Here is a 21,339-nt window from a genome sequence, read left to right as displayed (position 1 = left end):
TCTCATGAGCATCTTCCAGGGAAGAGTGATTACCCTTATTAACTGATTAAGTGATTAATTAAACTGATGAACTGAAATTACGGATCAAGGATCGAATGATTGCAAGTAAGTGTATTTTGAGTACTTTTCCAGGAAACAAAGTATCTCACCTGCCTTTAACGAAAGCTGGAGGCTGTTTGCGGCAGCGGGTGTGCGGCGTCAGCATGAGAGGAGGAGAGGCGCAGGCTACTGCAGGGACCCAGCCGCAGCAGGGCACAGGAGGCAGGAGGTGCAGTGCCTGGTGCGAAGCGGAAAGCGAGACACACTCTCTGCCTCCCCTCTCCTGGTAAATTTCACCTAAATGTGGCAGCAAATCTCACCCGCCTCAAGACTGGATTTTTTTCTTAGAATCTTTCCTCCCTGGAAGGTTACGTCCATGCCCAGAGGAGCATTTACCCTGCACAGGGAACTCCCTATGCACGCTCTCTCCTCTGACCCATGCCTATACCCAACTCTGTCCCCAGAAAAGATAGTTTGATGGGCTAAGCCCAAACTGCACATGATCTGTCATCTCTGGGAGACAGTGGCAGCATTACATTCTCTTTTAAGTACCTCATGCAGGCTCAGGTGCGAAGAGGAAGCCATGGAAAGGAAGGGCTTTCAGTTTGTCAGTCTCTGTCATTGCTTCTCTCTATTCATTCCTTAGTCCAGTTTTCTCTTCAGAATTTCTTGCTCTTTTTATCACCATCTCCTAAGCAGTCAGTTCCAACAGCTCGATATCCAAGCAATGGCTCAATGTCCAAGTGGCGAGCAGTGACAAGTGGCGCTCCTCAAGGGTCGGTACCAGAACCAGTACTATTTAACATTTTTGTTGGAGACATGGGTGTTAGGATCGAGTGCACCCTCAGCAAGTTTGTCAACAACACCAAGCTGTGTGGCACGGTCAACATGCTGGAGGGAAGGGATGCCATCCAGAGGGACCTGGACAGGCTTGAGAGGTGGGCCTGTGCAAGGTCCTGCCGATGGGTCGGGGCAATCTCATGCACAAATACAGACTGGGCATAGAATGGATTGAAAGCAACCCTGAGGACAAGGACTTGGAGATGTTGGGGGATGAGAAGCTCAACATGAGCCGTCAATGTGTGCTCACAGCCCAGAAAGCCAACTGCATCCTGGGCTGCATCAAAAGAAGTGTGGCCAGCAGGGTGAGGGAGGTGATTCTCTCCCTCTACTCTGCTCTCATGAGACCCCATCTTGGGTATTGCGTCCAATTCTGGGGTTCCCAACATAAGAAGGACATGGAGCTGTTGGAGTGGGTCCAGAGGAGGGCCACAAAGATGATTATAGGGCTGGAGCATCTCTCCTGTGAGGACAGGCTGAGAGAGTTGGGGTTGTTCAGACTGGAGAAGAGAAGGCTCCGGGGAGATCTTATAGCAGCTTTCCAGTATCTGAAGGGGGCCTACAAGAAATCTGGAGAGGGACTTTTTACAAGGGCATGTAGTGATAGGACAAGGGGTAATGGCTTCAATCTGGAAGAGGGTAGATTTAGATCAGACATCATGAAGAAATTTTTCACTGTGAGGGTGGTGAGGCACTGGAACAGGTTGCCCAGGGAAGTTGTGGATGCCCCATCCCTGGAGGTGTTCAAGGCCAGGCTGGATGGGGCTTTGAGCAACCTGGTCTAGTGGGAGGCATCCCTGCCCATGGCAGGGGGGTTGGAACTAGATGATCTTTAAGGTCCCTTCCAACCCAAACCATTCTATGATTCCTCTAAGCCCGTTCAGCCCATCATCCTGGCTGGGGAGGGCGAGGGACGGGTGCTGCGGAGGGAGCTGAGATCACACTGAGCCACCGCCAGCGACTGGTGAGGCAGTTCCAGCACTAATGATGTTTGTCTCCAAAAAGGCTGTTTAGGTGAGACAGTTACAAATTGTATTTTATAAACCGTATTTCTATAAGTGGATTTTTTCGCTAGCGGGGAAAAGTGCTTTAATAATCCCACTTCTGATTAATGGCAGGGTGTCTTGGCAAAACAGAGACTGCTGCGGCTTTGGTTCTTTCTCAAGTGGTAAATAAAGGAGAAAATGCACACCTCTCTGCCTGGAAAATATTGATCGAGACTCTTCTTAGGTAGAAGAAACCCAGTAAAATTCTCTGAAGAGTTAGTTTTTAGCCTGCGAGCTGAAGAGATCTGCAAACTGGATCCTGTTCTTTTTAGGGTAGAGAAAATTTCAATCACTCTGGCATGTAAACATCTGAGATTTAATGATTTTTTGCCCTCAATCCCTGAGAAGAAATACTATCCCAATTACAGAGACAGGGATCTCAGGCACATACTGCATTAAATGACTGGTCCATGGTCTCCTAGAGAGGCTGTAGGGCTGAACCCGAACTTACAGCCCTGGGTGGAAGTTAGACCTCCAGCAGGTCAAGGAAAGCCAGCGGGGACAATGCAAGCCCTTGAACACCACATTGTGAACACAGCAAGGGCAACTGCAATTACCATTCTTCGCACATCTTTACCTCTGAAAGTTGAGTGTTTCATAACAACCTCTAAAACATGAAATTGGCTGAATGATCATACAACCTGAAAAGTCCCTGCTTTTCTATACAACCATTGTATGGTTTGGAATACGTTTTTATTTCAATAGGCTGCGTGTGTGAGAAAATTAACAGGCACGGGATTAAGTGTTTCCTGCCATGACATGTAGCTTTACAGGGCTTAACAGGGCTTGTCCAGAGCCCTGTAAATCTGTTCTCTATCAAAGTCATAAATCTCTTAACTTCTATCTCCATTTTTATCTGTGAAAACAGAAATTTACCTATGAGACTTTACAGTAACTCCACCTCATGTCTGTAAAACAACCCGGCACAAACACACGGGCGTCTGCACACTAGTAGTCTTCATCTGACTACTAGCTAAGTCTAAATTAAGTCTTCATTCGACTAAGCTGAGGATCAGTAGTCTTCCAGTACACGATTATAGGCCAGGTTAATTTGAATTCAAGTTCTACCAAAGAAAAAAGAAAATAAAATGTATTCTTGAGATTGGGTAGTCCATTGTGTGGTTCTGAAGCCCAAGTTATTTTCATCAGAGTAGAGGAAAGACAGGAGGAATTTTGTGAGGAATTTTCTCCCATCCCACTGCTATCAGGCAAGTCAATTACAACAAGCCCATTCCCAACAGGCATTTGCCTACCACAGGCTTAAGTACTTCTGCTATGAGAAGTTCCACGTTTCCAGGGAGTTTAATCCTCATTACCGCTGGAGATGTTTCTGACACCTCGCCGCTGTTTGTGTGAGCTGCCGCGCTTTCCGCAGCCGCAGGAAACAACGTTTTCTTCCTCTTTGTGACAGCCGGCTACAAACCGAACGGTTTTGTCATGTGTCACCCCCGGCTTTTCTATTTAAAAGCCGAACCCAAGCTTTTTAATCAACATGGCAAATTTACTATCATTAACGTCACTCTCTTCCCACTCCTACACGCTCTTGTTATTAAGCGGTAATTAAGTGGGAGGCAAGCTTTCGGCAAATGACACCGTCACGACGGAAGGCACAAGCAAGGCGGGGGAGCGGCCCACTCAGCCCGGACACAGGCCACACGGGAGGCCGCACCGTGGCGGGCCCCCGCCGCCCACCCCGCCGGGCCGCGGCCCCGCAGCAGCGGACACAGGCGGATCCAACGCCCTCGGCCACGAAAGGAAACCCCGGCTGCCTCCGGGATGCCGCGGCCAGAGGACGAGCCACGGACATAACGTCCTGCCCCGTCCCACCCCGTCCGCTCCCCGCCTCCCGGCGGGACACTGGCGGACCGTGCCACAGGGGGCGCTCGCGTCCACCGCGACCTTTCTAGCTCGGCCCGCCTGCCTCTCTATGGCCAGGCCGTACCGCGTACACGGGAAGGCGGGGCGCTTTACGGCAGCCGCGCTCCGCAACTTTGCTTTTTTTTTTTTTTTAAATTTTACGACACTGGCCGTCGCGCGGCGCTGACGCGGAAAGGGCGGGCCGGGCCTGCGCGTGGTCTCTTCCCTCGTCCGCCGCCGCCGCCGCCGCATCCGCCGCCATCGGGGCCGTGACGGGGCCGCCCAGGTGAGGGGGGTGTCGGGTCTGCCCCGGGGCCGGCCCCCTGTCCCGCCGGCGCCGGGACTCCCGGCCCCGCCCCGGCGCTGCCGCCGGTTCCGGTGGGGGCCGGGTCCCCGCCCCTCCCGGCGGCCACCGGGACCCTCCCTCTCCCCTGCGCCCCCTCACCTCACCCCAGACGCTCCCCTCCGTGCGGACCCGGCTGGCGGAGGCGGCCTCCCCGCTCTCCCTTCACGCTGTCGCCGCGCCTTGGCCTATGCCGGGGTCAGGGCTGCGGGCCCCGGTGCCCCAGCCCCCGGCGGGGCTCACCGTGCGGCAGCTGAGGGTTTGAGTGTTTTATTTTATTTTTCTCCCTTCTAGAAGTTTAAAAAATGGCGAAGTTTGTGACACCCGTGATCCAGGACAACCCTTCCGGCTGGGGCCCCTGTGCCGTGCCCGAGCAGTTCAGGGACATGCCCTACCAGCCCTTCAGTAAAGGAGACCGCCTGGGAAAGGTACCTCAGTTGTGCCATGGGGCATTGGGCCGCTGCTGAACGAGCCCTGTGTTCCTTCTGGCATCCCACCTCTGCACGCTGCAGCCCGTTTTCGCTTCTTACTACCGTGGCTGGTCTTCTGACACCCACTGCTAACACTTAACACAGTTGTGAACAATTCTAAGGGCTGGCAAGCGCAGGTGGGGGTTGAAAGGATTAGTTCTGGAGCATACAGCAGTGTTTGCTTCTGCTGCTTGGGGTCCTGCATATAAAGTCAGAGGTGGGGCGAACCATCAGGTTGATACTCGCTTATTTTGACTGTTTATGCTTGTCTTTAGGTGGCTGACTGGACGGGAGCCACGTATCAGGATAAAAGATATACAAGTACGTGTTGTCTGGTGGCTGTTCCTGTGGCTTACTTCGTACAGAGTTTTCTTCAATCATCATTCCTGCTTTCATGTCTCACACCCATTCTGGTGGTTACCTGCGCACCTCAGCAAGAGAGAGCTCCTTAAATTAGGAAGCGTGCCTCACCCCTGGGAGAGCTCCATGGGGCTCTCCCTGTCCTTAGGGCTTACTCCTGACTTTTGTACTGCCTCATGACTGGGCCTTCTCAAGGTGGCTTGGAGGGGGAAACAAAAAGCTGGTGTAAGAAGGCCGGAGTCCCACTTTATGCATCAGACTTATGTGAAGGCAGTTAGAGGGAATCGTGGGGGAGAAAGGGGCAAAATGTTAGGGTTTTTTTGGTAGAAGCTTGGTGTCAAGATGCTTTGTTTTATTTCCAGACAAGTATTCATCGCAGTTTGGTGGTGGAAGTCAATATGCGTATTTCCATGAGGAGGATGAGACTAGCTTCCAGCTGGTGGATACAGCACGAACACAGAAAACGGCGTACCAGAGGAATCGTATGCGATTTGCACAGGTAATGTGTCTTCAGAAACAGGCTCAGAGTAAAGCTTCAGCAGCACAGAATTATTTTGCAACTAAAGCATTCTTTTTTTTTTTTTCTTTCCTTCATTTCTGCAGAGGAACCTTCGGAGAGACAAGGACCGTCGGAACATGCTGCAGTTCAGCATGCAGACGCTGCCAAAGAGTGCCAAGCAGAAGGAGAGGTGAGGCTACAGTTAGGAGCCTACTGTACTTGGGTTGCAGTGTGCGAACATACTGTTGATAAATTTGTTAAGTTACTGTAACAGAACCCACTAGAGTGAACAGTCAGCAAAGAAGAATTTCAGGTTATTTCAGGTCTGGTGACATCAGCAGAACATAGGTAGTCATAAGCATGGGTTTCAAACAGCTATCTAAGAATTTAGAAGCATTTTTGACTCACATTTAGAAAGTAAGCATGATGTATTAAAGCAGAGATACCCCTTCTGAAAACCTCATTGCAGTCTTTAGAAATTAAAATACTTAAAGAGCTGCTCAGAGTAAAGAATGGAGCTTTGAATGCCTCAGGCGTCTTGATCAACAGACAGCTCAGCAAATGTTTCAGTGGCTTGGTGCCTAAAAGCCTTGCTCCTCTGGTTGTAATTTGGAGGCGTTGGAATGGTTGTGGCATGTAGGAGTCGAGAACTTCTCTTCATGGGTTTTCTCCTGTTTGTCATTTTAGAGATCGTTTGCGCCTACAAAAGAAGTTTCAGAAGCAGTTTGGAGTGAGGCAGAAATGGGACCAAAAATCACAGGTAAACTAACAAGCTTTCTGCCCCCTGCCATGGTTTGGTTTCTCTGGCTGCGCTCACAGGGCAGCTCCTCTTGCGCAAGTCCTGATGTGCTGTGTCTTTGTTTCTCTCTCTGGCCATCCCACCTCTGGCTGCGCAGCAGAAGCCTCGTGACTCCTCTGTTGAAGTTCGCAGTGACTGGGAGGTGAAAGAAGAGATGGATTTCCCTCGGCTGATGAAGATGCGCTACCTGGAGGTGTCGGAGCCGCAGGACATGTGAGTTCCTAAAGCACCTGTACACTTGCTTCCTGAACTGACTGGATTTTTGGAAAGCGGGAGGGTAAGGGTCTCTTGGGCTGGTCTCAGTGTTCTCATTGAGGTACCCAAAGCAGGGGGAGGTAATGGAGGACACCCAACTGCCCCCTTAGTCCTGTGCCGTCCATGGGTGGTGGTATCTGTAGTGGGAGTACCAAGATGGTTCTCTTACCTCTGCAGAGAGTGCTGTGGAGCCCTAGAATACTATGACAAAGCCTTCGACCGCATTACAACAAGGAATGAGAAGCTGCTGAGGAGCATTAAGCGCATCTTCCATACCGTCACTACTACTGATGACCCAGTTATCCGAAAGGTATGTTTGCTGGTTTGTAAAACCCAGTAGTGTGTTTCTCGGTGCGTGCTGTTGTTAGAGATGTGCTGCCACCATCAGATCAAAGTTAAGGACAGAAAAATTCAGGTCCCTAAGCTTGCAAAGGAAAAGAAGTATTAGCTGGTGTCGTTATTTTTCTTCGGTTCAAGGCAGAGCTAGATTCCTGCAAAACTAGGAATCCTGGCCAAGGAAAAGCTGTAATTCTGCAAAGGCAAGCTGACCAGTACTTGAGCTGTGTTGGGAAAGAAACTTTCATGTCAGAGACCTGGTTCTTGAGGTTTCTGCTTTTGGAGATGAGGAGGGCTTGGTGATTTCTCTCTCTGATCCCATCAGCAATAAGGAGCCATGCCTTTTCCCAACAGAATTCACATTTTGTAATAGTTTTCTTACTTCTTCCTTGTTTGGGTGAGGGTGGGGCTGGATTGCTGGGTAGGTCTAGCAGTCAGTGATGTACCTACCTGTCTACCTTCCTTGGCATGGGAGAATGAAATTCGTGATTGGGTTTGCTAAAGCTTCTGCTCTTGGCTGGGGAACCGAAGGGGTGTTGATTCTCGTTGCTGCTGAAACAGTTTTCTCCTCCTCTTGTATCCGTAGCTGGCAAAGACCCAAGGGAATGTGTTTGCCACAGATGCCATCCTGGCCACACTGATGAGCTGCACTCGCTCTGTCTATTCCTGGGACATCATTGTCCAGAGAGTTGGATCCAAACTTTTCTTTGACAAGAGAGACAATTCCGATTTTGGTGAGTAAAAGGACTGAAAGAAATTGCTGTTGTGGTAGCTAGAAAGTCTAGTTTTCGTTATGGCTTTTTTTGAGTTTATTCTGTCGTCTTGTCCAGTCTGAGACACCTGGGACAAGCTAATTACTGTGCTAGCTGTGGGGGTAACTTCAATATCGATCTGCTTCAATGTGGGGTGAGAGACTCATTGAATCTGATGTAGTTACTCCACTGAGTATAACCACTTCTGTCTGGTTTTCTTCCTAGACCTCCTGACAGTGAGTGAAACAGCCAACGAACCACCACAGGAAGAGGGCAACTCTTTTAATTCTCCACGCAACCTTGCCATGGAAGCTACCTACATCAATCATAACTTCTCCCAGCAGTGTCTGAGGATGGTAAGGTTGAGCAGTGCGTGGTAGTAGGGTCTGTGTTTCAGAGAGTCTCAGGAAGAGACTTCGTTAAGGCTGCTTTAATACAGCACAAGCATTTTAGTTGACAGAGGTACGTCACGCTGATGCTCTTTCAGTTTTAAAAGAGGTGCAATTACTTCTGGTGAGCAGTGTGACTTTGTTGTAGAAAGATTTTCACCTTTATTCCACAAAGAAGAAATCCCGCTCCCACCGGTGAAGCAGGCAGGCTTCTGAGTACACTTAGTGAAGCTGAAGTGCCAGGAGAAGTACTGCTTACAATGAAGTGACTAATGTGAAGATGAGGCTTCTCAATCAGCTGTCATAATATTTCAGCGTTTTTGGCTACTCTTACTATAAGAGAATTTATACTCTCCCAGTAGGGGAGAGCTCCCTCAGGTGTCTTTTTTTTTCCTAACATGCCCTTCTGTTTTCTTCTGCAGGGAAAGGAGAAATACAAGTTTCCCAACCCAAACCCCTTTGTGGAGGATGACATGGATAAAAATGAAGTAGCCTCTGTTGCATACAGGTATGTTGATCTCTGATACCCAGGTTTGGCAAGGGGGTAGGATGTCAGTGCGATACGGAGGCAGAATGAGTGAGGAGTGTTACTGATAGAAGCTTTTACAATGAGAGGGATTCCTGGATGTCCTCACAGTGAACGGATAGAGGAGGAAAGGGTTTTGTTGAGTGCCTGTGTGAATCTGGAAGAGAAACAAGGGTCAGAAATAACCAGCTGGATTGTTTGTTGGCAGATACCGAAGGTGGAAGCTGGGAGATGATATAGATCTCATTGTCCGCTGTGAACATGATGGAGTGATGACAGGAGCAAATGGAGAAGTGTCTTTCATCAACATCAAAACACTGAACGAGTGGGATTCCAGGGTGAGGAAGAACGAGATCCCAAAGCTAGCTCTAACTGCTTCACTGCTGCCTGACACGCCAGGTACAGCAGGCAAGATGGGACAAACATCTGGCGGTGTCCCCTGGGTGGTTACGTTCCACCAAAGGCCCATAACTTTGGTGGACAAGCAGTGCTGATGCGATCCTCCCCCAGATGCGAGGTAGCTGGTTTGAACCCTTTTGTCCCCAGGTGTTCGGCACAGTAGCCAATCTGTTCTCATGCTTCCTTTATGAACACTTGCCTTGCAAACTTCCCTTCCTAACCAGTGCCACAAATACTGGCCAGTCTCTCCTATTTGCTTTTCTTCCTTCCCAGTGCAAGTGCTTTCCCTGTCAGTTGCTGTTAGCATTCCTTCCTATGGTATCGTAAGGTAGATAGAAGAAATTTCCCTACACGATGTCGAGATGACTGAAGAGATGACTGCTGCTGGCGTGTTAGGTTGACCCTAATTTTGATTCTTCTCTCAGTATTGCAACGGAGTTGACTGGCGCCAGAAGCTCGACTCTCAGAGAGGAGCTGTGATTGCCACAGAGCTGAAAAACAACAGCTACAAATTAGCCCGCTGGACATGTTGCGCGCTGCTGGCTGGATCAGAGTATCTTAAACTCGGGTAAGATGAGCTTTTCACGCCAAACATCTTCCAGGTGCGTTTTCCGTGATTTTACCCAGGTATGTCAAAGTGAACAATTCGTACAATGAATAATCAAAAAATCACCCCATATATTGAGTGGCGAAGAGGGGAAAGCTTGCGGTGAGCGCACCAGCCTCAGTCTAAGCTGCTTCCCCTCAGCATCCGGCTGATGTGTCCCCTACTGTGACTGACCTTGTGAGACCTCACGCATGTGATGGGCAGGTGGCCTCCGTGGCTTTTGGCCTGTTTGCTGAGATTGCCAACAAGGGAAATAAATGCAGTGGCTGTGCTGCCTGTCAGGATTTTGATTGAGATCCTCAGTGCCCTGTTAACTGAGAAATGGGGTTGAGGAGAGGTATTGCTACAGTGCTTTTTGAACTGTTGGCTTAAAATCGGCTGAGCCTTTGCTGTAGATAATGAACAAGAGATGTTTGCTAACTGGGTTCTGCTGGTTCTGCAATCCTAGATTCCATCCTCAGTTACGAGACATGCATCTGTTAAGTCCAAACTCCTTACTAATCATGCTGTTGCTTAATTTTTTCCTGCGGGACTAATTCTTCACTCTCTTTTTTACCACTCCATCTGATCTGGGGTAGTGATATGTTACTGATTGACACCTCATAGCCAGGAGATCCTCTTAGCTTTCAGTGGAGGAGTATTGGGATTTTTCAGCCCAGGAAACAAAACCAAACTGATGACAGTGCTTTTCTTGGTGGTGTTCTTCTGCTGGTTGGGCTTTATCTCCTGATGCCCCTCTGGTTTCTTCTTGGCCCCCCTAGGTACGTATCCCGTTACCACGTGAAGGACTCTGCCCGCCACGTGATCCTGGGCACGCAGCAGTTCAAGCCAAATGAGTTTGCCAGCCAGATCAACCTGAGCATAGAGAACGCCTGGGGCATCCTGCGGTGCGTCATCGACATCTGCATGAAGCTGGATGAGGGGAAGTACCTCATCCTCAAGGACCCCAACAAGCAGGTGATCCGGATCTACAGCTTGCCCGACGGCACCTTCAGCTCTGATGAAGATGAGGAGGATGAGGAGGAAGAAGAGGAAGAGGAAGGTTTGTAGCATACTTGGTGATCTATGCTTTGAAGTGATCTGCTGGTTGGGATGAGAAGTGGTGACCTATGGTACAGACCAGATCTAAAGTGTGAGATGTGACTAGTGCAGTGACGAGAGAGGAGCGAGGCTGGAGAATGTGTGGTCCCGAGGATGGGACTTGGCGTCGGAAAAGGTGAGAATGGTGCTGGGAAGTGTCTCAGTTGACACTGAGAGTGACTCAGTTGGAAGCAAAAATAGCGGAGAGTTGGGAATGCAGACGTTGTGCCTCTGTCCTCCTGAGCAAGGACTGATTTCAGCAGGGTTGGGGGAGAGGGCCCGGGTCCAAAGCACACAGTTGGAAAGCGGGGCTTGTCCAAGGAGCCCTTTGTTCAACAGCAGCAGGATCTTGGGATGGTGGGTAGTGGTTTCTGTTGGTGCTGGGATGGTTTTGTACTGCAGGTTTAGAAATGGGAACAACTGTAAGATGACACATTTAAAGCCCGTGGTGACCTGGCCTGGCTGAGGTGACTCCGTGGAGGGTTTCGTAAAGCCCACGCTGCTGTTGAGCGACGGCTGGGGGGTCGCTCTGGGGAACCGGTGCTGCCCCAGTGGCAGCTGCTGCTCCGAGTCCTGGCGCGTGACCTGCGCCTGCTCTGCCTGGGACGGGGAGCGCTTCACCTGGGACGCGCGATTCTGTGACAAGAAAAATATCTTCCAGCTTTTTGTTTGGTGTTTTCTTGGGCTGTAACCTCGGCCTCGCCCCTCTGGTTTTTATTATGGAAGTTTTAGGTCGCTGTGTAATTTGCTCAGGAATGTGAATTATGTAATTCCAGCTGCCCGGGCGGGTTGGGGGGACGGTGGGGGCCAACAGCCCTGACCTCTGGGCCTTGTGTTTCCTCCTCTCTGCAGCGTTACCTATGACACAGTGGGTTTGGTTTTTTTTTTTTTTGGGGGGGGGGGGGGGGGTGTTCGTTTCCCGGAAACAGTCACTTCATTCCCATTTCTCTTCTCTTCCAGAGGAGGAGAGCTGAGCCCCGTGGAGCGGCACCTACCCCTCTGACCGGCGGGGGGGGGGGATGGGGGCGGTGGTGGTGCCTCTGGGACGGGCCTTGCTACGGATACGTCGCATTGGTGGGGGGAGAAAGCGGAATAAAGTGACTTGTTCAGTGACGCTGCGTGCTGTGTGCCTGTTGGGGGGGGGGGGGGGGGGGGGTGTGCTGGAGCCGGTGTGAGATAATTCAGGCCCTGCCCCTTTAAGGGCTCCGCCTCCCGCCGGCCACGTAGTGCGCGCGTGCTGGCGCTGGCGGCGGGAAGCAGCAGCGGCGGCGGCGTCACGTGACGCAGGGTAGCAGCGGCTGGGCGCGGTGCGCGCACCTCCCCCTCGCCCACCCCTTTCCCCCCCCCTCCCCCGGCGGGTGGCCCCGCCCCCTCCCCTAGCGGCGCGGGAGGCGCGGCGCGGCGCGAGCTCCATGGTGCAGGTGCGGCGGTTGGCGGGACGGGTGCGGCGGGACGGCGGCGGCCCCGCGCGCCAGGTGCGCCGCGTGCCTAGTGCGGCGCCTCGCGAGTGGCGGCCACGCCTCGGGCGCCATTGGGCGGGGGAGGGGCGGGGGGGGGGGGGGAAGGCATCAGGGCCAGGACCGGTCCCTATTGGCGGGGGAGCGAGGGCAGCGCGGGGCACCCCGTCTCCCATTGGCTGATGGTCTTGCGCCTCCCTTTCCCATTGGCTGTCGGGGCGCGGAGGCGTTGCGCGGGGCACGCGGCCATTAGCCCGCAGGTGCTGCCCTGCCTTCTCGCCCGCTGGTCACACCCTGCCTGCTATTGGCTGGGGGCCCTGTGTCCCCATTGGCTGGAGGACCTGGGACTCTCGTCACTATTGGCTGGCAGGGAGCGGGGCCCCACCCCAACACCCCCGCCTCGGCTTCGGGCCCCGAGGGGTGGCAGTGACATCATGGCGGCCGGGTCTGGGCTGGCCAGGCCAGGCTGAGTGTGTCTTTCAGGGGGCCCCCTGGGTGACACCTCCCTGGTCCTCTCCCCTGCAGAGGCAGCTCCTGGCCCCACCATGGCCCCAGCGGTCTGTGGGACACTCCTGAGTCTGGCCTTGTACGCTGGCAGCCTGTGTGCGGCAAGCGGTGCTGCTTTTCTCTACCATGACTACTGCGTCATCGGGGCCGGCCCCTCAGGCTTGCAGGTGGCCTATTTCCTCCAGCAAGCTGGCCGGGATTACATCATCTTCGAGCGGAGCCACGCTCCTGGCAGCTTCTTTGCCCTCTACCCTCGCCACCGCAAGCTCATCAGCATCAACAAGCAGTACACGGGCAAATCCAACAGCGAGTTCAACCTCCGCCACGACTGGAACTCGCTCCTCAGCCACGACCGCCGGCTGCTTTTCCGACACTACTCCCGTGACTTTTTCCCCAACGCCGACGCGATGGTGCATTACTTGGAGGACTTTGCTTCTCTGCTGAAGCTGCAGGTTCAATACAACACAGCCATTATCCACGTGACGTTGGAGAGGGATGAGCAGGCCTGGAATGGCCACTATTTCCTTCTGACAGACCAGGACAGGCAGAACTACAAGTGCAGGTAATGGGCAGACCCGGGGCTAGCCGCACCGCTCTCCACAGGCATCTTTGAAGTGACAAAATTGCAGAATAAATTAGGCTGGAAGAAAACTATAAAGGACATTTTGTCCAAGCCCCCTGCCCAAAGCAGGGCCAGGGACGTCAGGCTGCTCAGAGCCTTGTCCTTTTGAGGCATGAGTATCTCCAAGGATGGAGATCTGACAGCCTCTTAGAGCCTTAACCACTGTCATGGGGGGAAACGTTTTGTGGGGATCAGCAGGTGGGTGGAATAACTGCTCCTGAGAAGGTGTTCCCTTTCATAAGCAACATTATGCCTTGGACAGCTGAGGACCTGGCAGGGCAGGCACAAACTGGCTGCAATTCCCATCACTGCAGGTTCCATCCTTGATAGGTACGCTTCAAATCACTTTCGTTTTATCACTAGATAATTGCTCTCTGTGAAAAAATAACTCAGCCATACTTCTTGTAGCCACTGCTGCCTTTACTACAAACTCGGGTGAGTCAGTGCAGCAACACCTCACCTCTGGTAGTCTACATGTGCTTAGAAGAACCAGTATTTAAAAGTATGTGTGTCCCAGCCAACTGAAGCCCTGGGTTAGCACAGAGCTGGCAGGGGGGAGCTGGAGAAAGTGGAGGTGTTGCAGTGGAGGGAGCCGACTGTGAGAAGTAACCCTCAAAGCTACTGGTCCCTGAATTCCCCTTCCCCTTGTCATACTTATGCATGTGTATCTGTACCGCCACTAAGCTACATTCCTAAAAAACATCTAGAAGTTACTCATGTGAACATATGGAGTGTATTTCTCACCTCTCCTGAGAACCTTAGTTCTACGACAGCAGGTCACACTGGCTGTCACTTGGAGGTGCGCTGGCTGGCAAGCTCAAAGGGGACAGAAGGCAATCCCAAACACCCACACATTGTGAGTGACTTGCTCTCAGGAACTGCATGAGCACGGCTTTGACGGCAGACAGTGCCGCTAGACTTGGCTGCCTGGTGTTTCTGCCTAAGTCACAAAAATTTCCCTAAGATTCAAGTTAAAGTTCTTATGGAGAGATATAAAAAGATTATTGTATTTAATTTTAGTGTTAACAATTAGTGTTGTTGGTAACATGTTTTTATGCTTAAGAGTTACATTTTAAAATCTTGAAACCATTTTCTCTCCCTCTTAAAAATAACTTTTGTTCCGCTGTATTAAAAGGCAATGCAAATTTTACATTAACGTAATTTTTTTATGCAGGATATAATCAACCTGTGAAACACTTTGGTATTATAATATGTGTTGTCAGTGAGTACATATGAGCAGCACTCACACACTCACAAACTGAGGGAGACTTATGAAACAAGTGGAGCTTATATGTACAGCATCCGCACTGACTTTTGCTCTATGTAATGACGTTCCTATTCATTTTCATTGGCCTGAGTATAGGGAAGATGGGAGCAGGCCATTAGGTGAAGCTGGGGAGAGGTTTCTGTCAAACCCACGACCTGTACAGCTGATCCGGCATGGCTGGAGTGGGCACATCACAGCCATCTTCCACAGCGGGAGGCGGGAGGAGTGATGAGATGGAGCAGTGGCCCCCTTCCTGTAGTTCCTGCATTCCCTAATGCTATCCCTCTTTTTGCAGCTCTTTATTGGTTGCCACTGGGACGTGGGTCCCCAATGTGGTAAACTTCCCTGGCTCAGAATACGTCGAGGGTTACGAGACTGTGTCCATCAACCCAGAGGATTTTGCTGGCCAAACCGTGTTGATCTTGGGCCGAGGGAACTCGGCCTTTGAGACGGCGGAGAACATTCTGGGCGTCACAAATTTCATCCACATGGTGAGCCGGTCCCGCGTGCGCCTCTCATGGGCCACCCACTACGTCGGGGATCTGAGGTAGGAAACCACTCCTCTTCCTCTTTCTAACACAGCTGGAGTAGGACCAAGGAGAAGCACTTCTTGCCCAGGCGACAGATTGGGCTGGCACAGGAGGTGCTGTGCTCCTGCGGGTCACAGAGGAAACGTGGGGCCTTCTATCTTTAGGTCCTTGGTTTAAAGCAGTCCAGGTTGCAGCTGCTGAACACAGGATCTTGATGAGAGCTCTTCAGGGTCTGTGCGAAATAGGAAAATGTCCCCTTGGAAACTGAATCATTAAAAAGTGCTGGGTCCCAAGTTGTTCCCTTGCTTGCCAGTCAGAGGAGAGCTGAGGAGAGGTTAACTGTATCCTGCAAGAGCAGCGAGGCTATGTTACCTGTGCTGTTCACGTGAGCCCTGAGGCTCTCGGGATAACCTTTGCACTGAAGGGGAGCATGGGATGCCTTGTAAAGGTGTCCTATTTTCAGCAGCTGAGACAGAACCATGGATCCCACCTCTCTGCTAGAACCATGGATCCCACCTCTGCACCCTTCTTAGGTTCTCCTTTTTTTCGTAGAGCAATTAACAATGGCCTACTGGACACCTACCAGTTGAAATCTCTGGATGGGCTTCTGGAAGGCGACCTGGAAGATCTGGCTATCGTCAAGGACAAGAAAGGGAAGCTGCACATCACGCTCAGGTTCTACCTGGAGAACAGGAACACTAGCGCAGGCATCGACTCCATCACCCTCCCGCAGGACGAACTGGATAATTTTGCCACCCGTGCGCCTTATGACCGTGTTATCCGCTGCCTGGGCTGGAAGTTTGACTTCTCTATCTACAACAGGTGAGGGAGAACCAGGATCTGTACTGAAGCAGGTGTTTAGAGCAAGAGACTAAGAAGGGCCTGACTAGGGAGGAAAGGGACAGGTAGGTCCTCTCCTGGCAGCATTGTCTGGACCTCTGCATGCTCTGAGCTACCTGGTGCTGCACAGTCCGTTGTTTACCCTGCAGCTACGGCCGTGTCTCAGTGGGAATGTGTGTGCCACTGCCCTCTGACTGACGGGCTACAGGGCTGAGCAAATGGCAGTGTTGGGACCTGCATGACACAAAAAAACTTGTGCCTTTAGAACTTAACATCCTGACCTGCCAGATCACATCCAGAGGGCTAGCAGTGTTTTATGGTTTGGGTTTTTTTTTTTTCAAAGGAGGATGGTATAGGTGTAGATCACTACAGAAAGGTTTTGTCTACTTTTTTTCTTTGAGGATGCAACCATCATTCCGCCTTGGTTTCTCTCCTAGTACACCCTGCAGTTGAAAATGATACTGCTAACTTCACTGTCTTCCAGAATTCACTATCAGTGGCTCAGGCTGGAATTCGATGTTGTACTGAGCTACCTTGAGATGAGCATCTAGGCTTCCGGAAGATCCTCATTGGAGTAGTAAATCCTACTAAAGGCAGTTGGGGCATGAAGCAGTGTCTTGCAGTGACTGCAATATAATGTGTGCCGTATCAGAAACCCGTTTCATTTTTCCACCCCCACCCTTCCTGACAGCCTGCTCTTCTTGTTTGCACATCAGATCCCTTAGACTGATGCCTGGAAAAGGGAATAACAAGAAGTATCCTCAGATCAAACCTAGTTATGAGTCCAGAGGCACCCGGGGGCTTTTTATTCTTGGCACTGCTAGTCACTCTGTTGACTTCAGGAAATCTGCTGGGGGCTTTATCCATGGATTCCGGTATACAAGTGAGTACTGGGGTGTACAGAAAGGGCAGAGGTGGGAATTGTTCCTCCCTTTGAAAGAACAATTCATAGCTTGCTGCTGGAAAGAGATCACCCTTAGTCTTGTGCTGGCAGTAAGAAGGACAAAATACAGCCAAGCTGCAGCTGTGTTGTCTGAAGTAGAGGAGAAGTGACTCGGGATCATATCTGAAGTTTTTAGTTGTCTGTCTTTGTTTTGTCTTCTGTCTCTCTTGCCCATTGTCTCTTATTTATGTAACACAATAGATTTCTGCCTGCCAGATGCTCTGCCCCGTGACAGGCTGTGGGTGAGAGGTCTGCACTGTGGAGTTAAAACACAGCGGCTTTGGGCAGTAGAGAGAATTTCCATCTTTATATGTGTGTGCCCATCCTTATCATTAAAGGACTGCTCAGAAGTAATGAAATACCCCCGAGGATCCCCTGCCCCCTCACCAACCACTTAGCATCACATCAGCTTTCAGAGGGCATCTCCACTGCAGTTACCAGCGATTGGGGTGGGAGATCCTGAGCACAGATGAGCTCTAAAGCTTATTTATTGTGTCCTGCCAGAATCTGTGCGTGTCACAGCAGAGCGATTGGATTTCTTAAAAGCATAGCTTGGATTTTTAAATAAGCTGTCTTTGTTTCTCTCAATGTCTTAGCTCGTGCAGTCCACCGCCTATTGGAAAATCGTCACCATGGTGTCCCCTGGCCATCCACAGTCTACCCTATTACACAGCTGACCAATTCCATCATCAAGCGGGTGAACGAGGCCTCGGGCCTCTACCAGATGTTCAGTGTCCTGGCTGACATCATACTGCTGAGAGAGTGAGTGAGTGAGTAATTATTCCCAGCACTGCACTCCACAGTTTCATCCCTTTTTCTTTACCATCGCTTCCTGTGGTGTGACCACACAAATTGCTCCGTTGCTGCTGAAGGATGTTACCATCATGTAGGCAGCCACCTCACAACCTGTACCGCTGGTGCGACTGGTGCCACTATGCCCAATTCCACCAATTAATTCTCTCTTAGAGGGCTGAAATGGTCCAGACCTTCGTGCTAGGCTCAGAGGTGTAGTACCCTTTCGCTGTCCCCAGGGAAAAGGTTTCCTTGAGCAGTGCTAATGTAGAGAGGAATCCCATAGTCCAGGAAAATAATGGAGTCTTGTAACAGTATCTGCAGCCTTCATAGGCTCTGTGTCAAGTCCACCCCAGATCTGTAGTGACTAAAAAGAATTACTATCTGATGGCTCTTTGGCCTTAGCCTCAATCGGCTGAGGGGGTCTTGGCTTTTCTCTGGTGGAAAAGTCTGACGGTTGTGGTTGCAATTCGTAGGAATGCCACAGCATTTGAATACCTGGAAGAATACCCAGTTGGAGTCCTGGCCGAGCTGGAAACGCAGACCGGGAGAAGGGCTCCCAATGGGCTGTTTGTCATCATCATGGAGTATGGGAGGAATTTCTCTGGGGCTGACAAGGATGTCTTCTACTACAACCGAGCTGTGGGAGAGGCACAGCATGCCTGGCAGTCCAACTTTTTGCACCCTGTTATTTACTATTACAAACACCTCCCAACAGGTAAGCTTTCCTATCTCTCTCTGCTAATTATCTGATATGAGCAAAATGGAGAGGGCTGAAGATAATTCAGACCCAAGAGCAGGGTAACCTGAAAGCACTGCACACCCTTCTCCTTAACTTCCTTCATGCCCATCCTTTAGGGCACCTGGGAGTTGGCAAGAAGTGTCCATCAGTCAGACCAATATGGGGTGGGGGGGTTGTACCAAAGACCTCACACTTGAGAACCAGGAACAAACAGGTGTGCTGGGAACTTCCCCATTCCAAAAAAGAGGAACTTTTTTTTTCCCCTGTGGCTGGCACCCTGCATGTATTTTGCAGAGTCCTGGCAGATGAGGCTGGGCTGCGCAGTGTTGCTGCCAAAAGAAAACTCTGTGGCCGGCCTGGGTCTGAGGGGTCACACAGTGATAGGGGCAGCCAAAGGCAAGGGTTTGAAGATGAGTGTTACATCTGTCAAACAGATATGGTCAGAACAGATTTCCTTGGGAAATGAGTGTGCTAAATCTTCCATCTCCAGAAACCAAGGGTCAGGGTCCAGCCTGCCTTGCACAGAAAGAAGTGTGATGGGTAGCAGCATTAAAGCTTGAACACAGCTCGGCCTGTCTGGCAGTCCCTGCCCGGGGGAACGGGAGTGAAATGACAGGAAGTACCGCAGGCAGGGGCAAGGGGCAGCTGTGCAGTGGCAGGGCTGTTGAGGACAAAGCTAGCAGAGGGGATTGCAAATGAAAGTAAGGTAGGGATTAAAAAGGTCAGGACAAAAGCTGGAACAGCTGTCATAGCTGCTTTCCACTCCCCAAGGTCTTTTTAATGCCATTTTAATTCTGAGAGATTCCCTTCATGTTCTCTTGGCAGAGCGTGAGATGAAACTTCGGCCCCCAGACTGGCCTCTCCCCCGCCCAGATGCCGTCCATCATATTGTGGAGGACTTCCTGACAGACTGGACGGCCCCAAACGCTCACATCCTGCCACTGAGGCGGTTTTTGGAGAACTGCCTCAGCACTGACCTGCGCAATTTCTTTGCAGGTAATTGGAGTGCAGGGTTGAGGTGTCAGGAGGAGGAGGGGGAATGCAAGGGACACACGACAGGAGCGATCTCTTCTGCAAATAGCTGAGATCTCGCTGTGGCGAGCTGGTGATCTCACTGTCAGTCACACCTCTTTGATACGCACCCCAGATGGTAAAAAGTGCTGGTGCTGTGTGTATGTTCCCAAACAGCCTTTGCTCTTGCTCACCACCGGAAGAAGACCGCCCTAGGCACACATGGATTGAGGTAGAGGTCTGTGAGGTTTGGTTCAATCCCTTTTCTACCTGCAGCTTTCCTTCCATTTTCCAAATGTTCGTTTGTGCCATTGCGTACCAGGTCTCTTTTCATGTACTAATGATGGGATTACTTTCCCATGGGAAATGGGAATGCTGGGATGCGAGAGCTAGTCTGAAGACTGGTCTGGGAACCTCCTGCAGGAACGCAATGTGGCACACGGAGGGAAGCAGTCCTGTGGTACGAAGAAGATGCCAGAGGGCTGCAAGCTCAAATCCAGTGCCTTTTCCTCTGAGTGCAGACTGGAGATCCCACCCTGCATCTCCTGAGCTCTGCAGTATTGAGTCGATTACCCAGCTGCCATCCAGGGCAGGGTGCTGGCTGGGAAACTCCAGTCATCTTCCCTCATCCTCTCTGCCTTTTGTTCTGAATGAGTCCTCAAAAGTTCACAGGAGTTGCTCTCTGCTGAGTCTGATTTTTATATTATTTTTTTTTATCCCTTTCCCCGCAGAGTCCTGTTTCTTCTTTGCCTTCACGCGTCAGAAGCTGCCTCCCTTCTGTCAGCAGGGGTATGTTGGAATGCAAGGGCTCCTGGGGAGCGAGGGGCTCCGGCGCCACGCGGTAGAAGCTGGTCTGCTGGAGGATTACACTCCGAGGGATTTCTCGGGTGACAAAACGCCTGACAGCCGCGAAGGGTCGCAGGACCAGCTGCTGAGAGACCACGTGATACCAGTCCGTCCGCTGCAGCATCTTGTTAATGCCAAGGATGAACTTTAAACCTTTCTCGCTCCACGCTGAAACCCATCGGTGCTGTTGTGACAATATTGTAACAGAGATCCACAGCAGGATTCTGCCCTTTCCCGTGCACCTTGTCCATCCCCATGCCTTTCACTGACCATGAGTTGCCAAAGACCTGCTCGGATCTTGCTGTTACAAAGAGGACCAATGTGCTCCGAAGGATAAGCAAGGGGCCAGAATCCAGTGATGCTGAGGCTCCCGCATTGTCCTTGCAGAGTTCGGAGTTTCCTGAAGACGGTGTTTAGTTTATCTCAGATCGGTATCTGCAGCAACGTCCGGGGGTCAAAGAAGAGAGAGTGCAGGAACGCCTGGGAAACTTAAAACATCACGTCCCTCTTCTGAGGTGACCCGCTCGCACCCTGTGGCAGGTGGTGCTGGCTCTCTGGTCCCTGGGTGCCGTACGCTGCCAATAATTGAAGATTTGTTTGTGCACCGAATCCTGAAGCGGTACTCCAGGCGGACTTCCGGGTAGTTCCCCTGCATTTGAGTTAGGGCAGTTGCGTAGCTTGAATGGAAAGGGGTGGTCTTTTTTTTTTAGTTACCATGTATGTTGGATAATTTGTCACTTTCTGGAAAGCACTACAAGAGACCCTTCCCTCTGCAGAATGGGAATGGAGCACCCGGGACACAAAAGACTTACACGGAGCTCAGCTCCGCTGTCCTCATGTTTTCCTTCTCCCACACCAAGCAGCCTGAAACGTCAGCCCCTGTCTTTTATAAAGCATGACCAATATTTCTCCTGTTTGCACTATGTCCCATCAAGAAAGTTTCGGGTAGACTTTGACGTTGTTAAAATGCTTTTTCTCCTCTTTCTTTTATTCCCCTCGTGTCACCTTGAGATCTTGCCGGCAGTGACTGGGAGTCTGCCTGCGTTTGCCTGTTCCCTCCCACAGACGCCTGCCATTGTCTGTCACCTCCCGGCGGGCTCCTTCCACAGCCCTGGAGTGGGAAGGCACGAGCAGTTTTTGAGCTCGACCTTACCATGTCCCTGTGATTTCTAGGAAGTAGAGGAG

At 51.2% G+C, this 21,339-nt stretch overlaps 2 protein-coding genes across 6 annotated transcripts; both read left to right on the top strand.

Annotated features, from left to right (window-relative positions):
• The first annotated feature begins 3,943 nt into the window (after positions 1-3,943).
• EIF3D (eukaryotic translation initiation factor 3 subunit D) lies at positions 3,944-11,702 on the top strand. Of its 2 annotated transcripts, none has more exons than XM_063321851.1 (15): positions 3,944-4,068; positions 4,420-4,553; positions 4,871-4,916; positions 5,318-5,454; positions 5,559-5,644; positions 6,142-6,214; positions 6,354-6,466; positions 6,686-6,818; positions 7,431-7,578; positions 7,822-7,952; positions 8,408-8,493; positions 8,720-8,849; positions 9,336-9,478; positions 10,279-10,559; positions 11,558-11,702. In XM_063321851.1, the coding sequence occupies exons 2-15, from the start codon at positions 4,431-4,433 to the stop codon at positions 11,569-11,571; spliced, it is 1,644 nt and encodes a 547-aa protein (XP_063177921.1). In that variant the 5' UTR covers positions 3,944-4,068; positions 4,420-4,430; the 3' UTR covers positions 11,572-11,702. The 2 variants fall into 2 exon arrangements, with proteins under 2 accessions (XP_063177921.1, XP_063177912.1); XM_063321842.1 differs by having other exon boundaries at positions 6,351-6,466.
• Positions 11,703-11,861: 159 nt separating this feature from the next.
• Positions 11,862-21,062, top strand: FOXRED2 (FAD dependent oxidoreductase domain containing 2). 4 transcript variants are annotated; one of them, XM_063321827.1, is made up of 9 exons: positions 11,862-11,885; positions 12,580-13,123; positions 14,746-14,997; positions 15,533-15,802; positions 16,537-16,703; positions 17,360-17,525; positions 18,032-18,273; positions 19,123-19,293; positions 20,040-21,062. In XM_063321827.1, the coding sequence occupies exons 2-9, from the start codon at positions 12,600-12,602 to the stop codon at positions 20,303-20,305; spliced, it is 2,058 nt and encodes a 685-aa protein (XP_063177897.1). In that variant the 5' UTR covers positions 11,862-11,885; positions 12,580-12,599; the 3' UTR covers positions 20,306-21,062. The 4 variants fall into 4 exon arrangements, with proteins under 4 accessions (XP_063177897.1, XP_063177903.1, XP_063177882.1 ...); XM_063321833.1 differs by lacking the exon at positions 11,862-11,885 and adding an exon at positions 11,889-11,904; XM_063321812.1 differs by lacking the exon at positions 11,862-11,885 and adding an exon at positions 11,934-12,018.
• Positions 21,063-21,339: the final 277 nt, after the last annotated feature.

Source organism: Chroicocephalus ridibundus, chromosome 1 (assembly GCF_963924245.1).
Source record: "Chroicocephalus ridibundus chromosome 1, bChrRid1.1, whole genome shotgun sequence".
NCBI classification, from domain to species: Eukaryota; Metazoa; Chordata; class Aves; order Charadriiformes; family Laridae; genus Chroicocephalus; species Chroicocephalus ridibundus.
The sequence above is the reverse complement of the archived record's forward strand: the minus strand, read 5'-3'. Positions and strand labels throughout refer to the sequence as shown.

Bases quoted from the DNA above. Each gene is read 5' to 3' on its own strand.
- EIF3D (XM_063321842.1), top strand. From the start codon at position 4,431: ATGGCGAAGTTTGTGACACCCGTGATCCAGGACAACCCTTCCGGCTGG. The intron at 6,819-7,430 runs GTATGTTTGCTG...TTGTATCCGTAG, and splicing joins ATGACCCAGTTATCCGAAAG to CTGGCAAAGACCCAAGGGAA. The intron at 8,494-8,719 runs GTATGTTGATCT...GTTTGTTGGCAG, and splicing joins GTAGCCTCTGTTGCATACAG to ATACCGAAGGTGGAAGCTGG.
- FOXRED2 (XM_063321827.1), top strand. From the start codon at position 12,600: ATGGCCCCAGCGGTCTGTGGGACACTCCTGAGTCTGGCCTTGTACGCT. The intron at 14,998-15,532 runs GTAGGAAACCAC...TTTTTTTCGTAG, and splicing joins CACTACGTCGGGGATCTGAG to AGCAATTAACAATGGCCTAC. The intron at 19,294-20,039 runs GTAATTGGAGTG...CTTTCCCCGCAG, and splicing joins CCTGCGCAATTTCTTTGCAG to AGTCCTGTTTCTTCTTTGCC.